Source organism: Sinocyclocheilus grahami, unplaced genomic scaffold (genome assembly GCF_001515645.1).
Source record: "Sinocyclocheilus grahami isolate Dianchi unplaced genomic scaffold, SAMN03320097.WGS_v1.1 scaffold1029.1, whole genome shotgun sequence".
Lineage (NCBI taxonomy): Eukaryota > Metazoa > Chordata > Actinopteri > Cypriniformes > Cyprinidae > Sinocyclocheilus > Sinocyclocheilus grahami.
The window spans coordinates 115,537-121,684 of record NW_015506208.1 but is presented as its reverse complement, the minus strand read 5'-3'; the positions used below and the strand labels follow the sequence as shown (position 1 = coordinate 121,684).

Below are 6,148 nucleotides of genomic sequence, written 5' to 3'. Positions count from 1 at the left end.
CCATCTCTAGGATGATCAGAAGAAATGGACAGCACCTGAGTTAAATATATGAGTGTCACAGCAAAGGGTCTGAATACTTAGGACCATGTGATATTTCAGTTTTTCTTTTTTAATAAATCTTTAATTGTTAATAGTCAAATTTTAAATTTTAATTAAATAAAAAAGCAAGTCTAATCAGTTGAATTCATTAAATTATTATCATTGACAATAGGCGCCATAAAAAAAATTTCTTTATTATTTAATCATTTATTTATTTTATTATTATTTATTTATTTATTTTTGCCTGTTTTTATTTTTCTGCATTTAATACAAATTTATTATCAAATACGGTGGTAATCAAATAAAGGCATAAAACATTAACAATGTAAAAAAAATGTAACCACATGAAAATATGAATTTTTTTTTTTTAGGTAAATAAAATGCTGAGGTTGGTAAATTGTGATATTCCTTAAAGTAATAAAAACAAAATTATTTAAACTTATATTTTTAAGAACAGCCTACTGTGCAGCAGTAATATATTTCTGTCGCAGCTTCTTGAAGTCAAACCTAACTTTTATTTTAACCATGTTTTGTCACGAAGATCTTTGAGTTTCTATGCCTACTCTATATGACATGACAGTGTTTTTTTTATCAAATGAAAAGGTTAAATGCTGGTGAAGTGAACCCTCAGAGCAGCTCTGGAGATGAAGTTCATGTTCATGTCCTCATACAGTGAGACGGCATCACGTGTGCTTGAGTTTGTGTAGTAGACAAAACTGCGCTGCTCAATCACACAAAAAGCAGACTTAATATTTAAATAGTCTTTTAATAATCACAAACACTTGATTTAGTAGTCTAAATAATAAATGAAATTCAGTGACTGTTATATAGTTATACAGTGTTATACTGTAATTTGAAATCATAGGGCCCAAACTTCAGTCTTCAATATTCAGTTCCAGAAACCCAGAAACATGGGCTGCAAATGCTTTTTCATGTTGAGTTTGAGGTTTATTCTCATGTATTATTTTGGCAGATATTATAAACCGTTTAACTGTTTTTTTGTTTTTGTTTTTGTTTTTCTCAGATAAACCAGAGAACTATGACGTGTGGTACGAGAGCCGCTACGAGGAATGCGACAAAGAGGCCTGTCTCTCCTTCTCCAAGGACATCCTCTGCTCTCGAGTCACCGTGGACCACAACTACTATGCTATCTGTCAGAACCTGCTCTCTAGATTCGCCACCTGGCGCGGCACCACGGGCGGTCTCCTCCACGACCCCCCTGCCGACTTGGTCAAAGACGGCCGCCTCACGGCTCTGCTGGACGAATGCACCAGGCCTCAGAAACAGTACGGTCGCTTCCAGGCAGCTAAAGAACTGCAGGAGTACCTGACAGAACTCACACAGCTGAGCAATACTAACAGGTAGTGTCAAGAACAAGGGACATTCTGTGCCCCCATCCTCCTCAAGAAAAGACCACTGAATTACTTTTACAAATGTGCTACCAGATTCTGGAACACATTCATTCACCTTCAAGGTAGTCGCTATTTCGTTGCCGCTATCAATCATGCCAACATTGGCTCCAGTCCTGTCCGGGGACTAATTAAAGAAGTTTGCACATGAACATGGATTAAAGGGTCGTGTGAAAATCAGCAGACTAGAGGCTCAAACTGCTATGATCACACTGGTGTGTGTGTGTGTGATTTTGTGTGTGTGTGTGTGTGTGTGAGATTGTGTGTTTGTGTGTGTGTGTGTGTGTGTGTGTTTATGTGTGTGCGTGTGTGTGTGATTGTGATTGTGAGATGATTGTAATATCTGATGCTTCAGTGAACCCTTGCTGCCAATATAGGTTCTGATCAAGATCCTGTAATATGGTTTCTAATTAATTTATAAATTGAGTGCTGTAGGTGCACTGTGAGCAGGGGTTATACCTGAAGTGATACAGGGAGCTTTGTTTATATTTGGGTGAATCTTAACAAAAAACATGTCCAGGTCATGTTTTAATCCAAAATAAAAAATAAAAAATCTAATATTTTGAATCAAATACATTCCTCTGTTAGCCAAGATATAGTTATATTTTAGGACAATATTTTCATTGTTTTTTTGTTTGTTTCGTTTTTGCTGATTATCATAATAATGCCAAGATGTTTAAGCTTTTTGTTTGTTTGTTTGCTTGTTTTGTGTTCTGTTTTTTTTCTTCTTCCGTTTTATTAGTTGTTTTTGTTTTTGTCGTTTTTCTTTTTTGTTGTTGTAAAACAAAAGACAGTAAAAATGCTGTAAAATATAGCAATCTAATTAAATATATTTTTAAAATATAAATTTAAATCAGTTTCTTTAAGCAAAATGAGATTTTGGGGTGAAATATTACTTGGACATGTTCTTGACAGGCTTTGAGATTCATCCATTTGTGTTTTATTTTAGTCCCTATATTCGATTAACCATCTGGTTTCTTTGCTACGGGAAGTCAAGTCTTAACTGAATTTGAAAGTGTGAATGGTCAGATTATGCCACTTATGGCAGGGAAATTTGATCAAGTCTTTCCTCTTACAATGAACCTTTTTGGTGAGACGTTGTTGCTTCTTGTAAAAGTTGGATGACTTGATTTAAAAAACAAACCTGAATTGAAAATACAAAAAGGAGAACAAAATGGATTTGAAACAACTAAGTATGCAAAAATAAAAATACCAAAGAATATAGTCACCATCGTGTGGTTTATTTAATTCTTTTAGCAATGCTTTGACCAAGATTGCTCAAAAGGGTAACCACAATAAAGCTCTTATTTTTCATGATCCTGTCTTCATAAACATTTGTTAGTGTTGTTGTTGTTTTTTTACCTTCTTCTTTTTGGACCAATGCAGTTTAAATTCTCGTATGCCGGCAACCATGACATACCTTCACTTGCACTTGCGTTGTGTTTACAGAGACAAGTTGCACTACATTGTCAGATCATAGTTTTTCCTCATAGACCCTTTAATGTTTTGTCAATTTTGGCTACATATTTTAATGTTCTTTGGGTTCATATTTTTAGGGTTCTTTCCCCCCTAATAATGTTACCTGTGTGCCATTTTTCATGTTTGGAATAAGCAATATTGAGAGATGATTGAGCTTAATGAAAAAAAAAAAAAAAATCACATTTCATATTGCTTTGTAGGCATTCCAAAGTTTGTTAAAATATGATTTATTTGTGCATTTTCTGTAAGAAAAGTCTGCTTTCTGTATGTGTTTGTTTTGAGACTGAGGAAAAGGCTGGTCGTACTGTGCCTTTCATTCAAAAGTTGTATTTTCGACTGGATACGAATATAAAATTATATTAAAGTGTGTCTATACTTACCTGCTCTGATTTATTTTCTTTATTGAATCAGCAGCATTGAATCCATTATGAGGTTTGATAATGGCAATTATTCAATTTAAGGCTGCATCATTTTGATTCCTGAGGTAATAAAATATCTTCAGGTGTGTGTGTCTGAAGACCTCCATATGGTTTCATCTGGAATGAAGCCAACACACATCCTGAGCAGGAGAGAGAAGTGTGAGAAGTTTAAACTGAACAGAACATGACCCTTTTTTCCTTCAGCTTTAACAGAATGGGAATTGCTTCAGGATAATCAAGAATTGTCAGGCGAAACATTATTTTTGTAAGCCAATATACTGTAAATAAATATAAAGTGTTTGCCGTTTGGTTGACCACAGAAGTCATTAATATCAGAGCCTGAAGCTGGAGTCGAGGTCTTTGAGCTTGTTCCTGTGATGAATGGAGTGACTCTGGGCTAAAGTTAAACACATTCACCCATGGCATCTAAATATAGATTTCTTCCTCTGGTTGCAAAACCCATGGCAAGGATTAGAGAATACAGAGTCAGCGCCGCTCTGACAGTTCTCGAAATCTAGTGGAGAGGGAAAAATTGAGGGTAAAAAAAAGACATCCAATATCCCAGACAGTCCGAAACCATTCATATTATTCACTCGTTTCATACACTCTAGGCTAAATCGAGCCAAACGCCAAACAAGCAAAAAGTTTCAGGCTTCTTAAAGGGTTTTGGAAAGTGTAAAAAGCACATGAGCACCAGTGTCAGACATGTTTTTATTAGAAACCTTTTATTTAGAAGCAATATTTGTGATTTTAAACGGGACCTTTTTTTTTCAAACCACATAACAGCATACTACTTATCCTATGAAATTGTTATGGCTTATAAATAATATCCACATTAAAATATACAAGATATCAAAACAAACACACTGTTAAGACATACAGTACATTACCATTCAAACGTTTGGGGTCAGTAAGAATAATATTGTGAAATATATTAAAATAGAACATATTCATTTAAAATTGTAAAAATATTGTAATATTTTAAAATGTAGTTTATTCCTGTGATGCAAAACTGAACTTTCAGCACTCATCAATAAACATTATTATTGTTATTATTTTTTTATTATCAAGGTTGTAAAAATACGTGCAGCTTAATATTCAATATATAAAAACAAATATTGTTAAAAATTAGTTTACAATTATTAAAATGCCTATTGAAAAGTTGTGCAGCTTGATATTTTTGTAGAAACGGATCATTTTAACAATAGTTTTCAGTATTAAATTAATTATATGTTTTGCTCAGTAATATAAATATCCATGATGGATAGAACCATCCATGATGGACAAAATGAGCATTATAAATATAATTTATTCAGTGCTGAAAACTGTTTTGTTAAAAATATATATATATTTTTTATTTTAATGACTGTTGAAAACAATTATGCAGCTTAAAGGTAGGGTACACTCTAAAAAATGCTGGGTTAAATACAACCCAGTGCTGGGTAAAATAGGGACAAACCCAGCAATTGGGCTGGGTTACTACCCAGACTACCCGCTGGGTCAAAACAACCCAATTGCTGGGTTTGTCCCTATTTTACCCAGCACTGGGTTGTATTTAACCCAGCATTTTTTAGAGTGTAGGTGATTTCGTGGAGGCTAGCAATAGCAAGCGAGCTTTGAAAGCATAAGATCCCACCCTCCCTGCAAATCACTCTCCAAAGCCACGCCTCCTCCAAAACACATGAACGTGCACAGGCAGAGCAGAAGCTGACCAGCGACACGATGAAAGCCACCATTGGTGGAGGGTTGAATGCAATGCTGTCAGATTAGCCCATGTCTCATTCACTGGTAAGAAAACATTACAGTACAAAGAGCATAATAATGCAATAATAATGATTTCCTTTCTCGCTCGGTCTGCAATAGCGTAATGGAACGCTCTGATGATGTATCATGTCTGCGCGAACAGGGTGCGTGGAGCTATGCAAATTGACAGACAGCCTGAGGGAAATGATTGGATGAACATTTTATGGTCCTACACCTTCCACAGACAATATAAATGCATGTAGACCAAATTGCTATCGGAATGTGAAGAGACTTTAAACCAGCATAAAAAAAAAGGTGCATTGTTTGTTTCTCAGGAGATCAAAGTATTTTAGTTTCTTTTATCCTTACAAATATATAGTTTAAAATGACAGAATTTATTTGAAATAGAAATCTTGATGGTGTTCAACCATGTCTTTAGATACAGAGAGAAGCAGAGAAAGGAAGAGAGGAACTTTATATATATATATATATTTCTTTTTCAGGATTCTTGAATGAATATATAGTTTAAAATGACAGAATTTATTTGAAATAGAAATCTTGATGGTGTTCAACCATGTCTTTAGATACAGAAAGAAGCAGAGAAAGGAAGAGAGGAACTTTTCCTTTAGACATGATCTGAATGTTACATAGCCTTGGTCAGTAATGTGTGGGCCGCTTAGTGGCCATAACTTCAGAAAACATCATTTCATTGACACAGCAGTCTGAAGATGTACAAGTCAAGATACTGGTCATGACCTCAATGTACAGTCTGAATGCAGTTTAAAATATGCTATAGTCTTTATTTTTATCTGATGGTGCAGAAAGTCCATGCAGGGCGACCTTTGCCAATTTGAACTGAAGCCTCACAGGTTGTTGAGACTGGAGTTACTGTTGACTGCACCTTCAGAGAGAATGGAAAAGTGGATTTATGACAACTTTATATGAAGAACAGATCAAATTTTAGCCTATATATTTTTCCCCCCTAAAATCAAATTTGAACCATTGAGGTTTAGCATTGCATGTGTGCACTGAATAATGTACTGATTTATTTGAATGGTG

General features: G+C 34.8%; 1 protein-coding gene across 1 annotated transcript in view; it reads left to right on the top strand.

Moving 5' to 3' along the window:
• LOC107565821 (deleted in autism protein 1 homolog) overlaps positions 1-2,043 on the top strand; it is a 48,236-nt gene extending 46,193 nt beyond the window's left edge. Inside the window, exon 4 of the mRNA XM_016251100.1 lies at positions 1,064-2,043. Coding sequence (XP_016106586.1) covers positions 1,064-1,404 — 341 coding nt within the window. The 3' untranslated portion in view covers positions 1,405-2,043. The remainder of the gene's footprint in view (positions 1-1,063) is intronic.
• Positions 2,044-6,148: the final 4,105 nt, after the last annotated feature.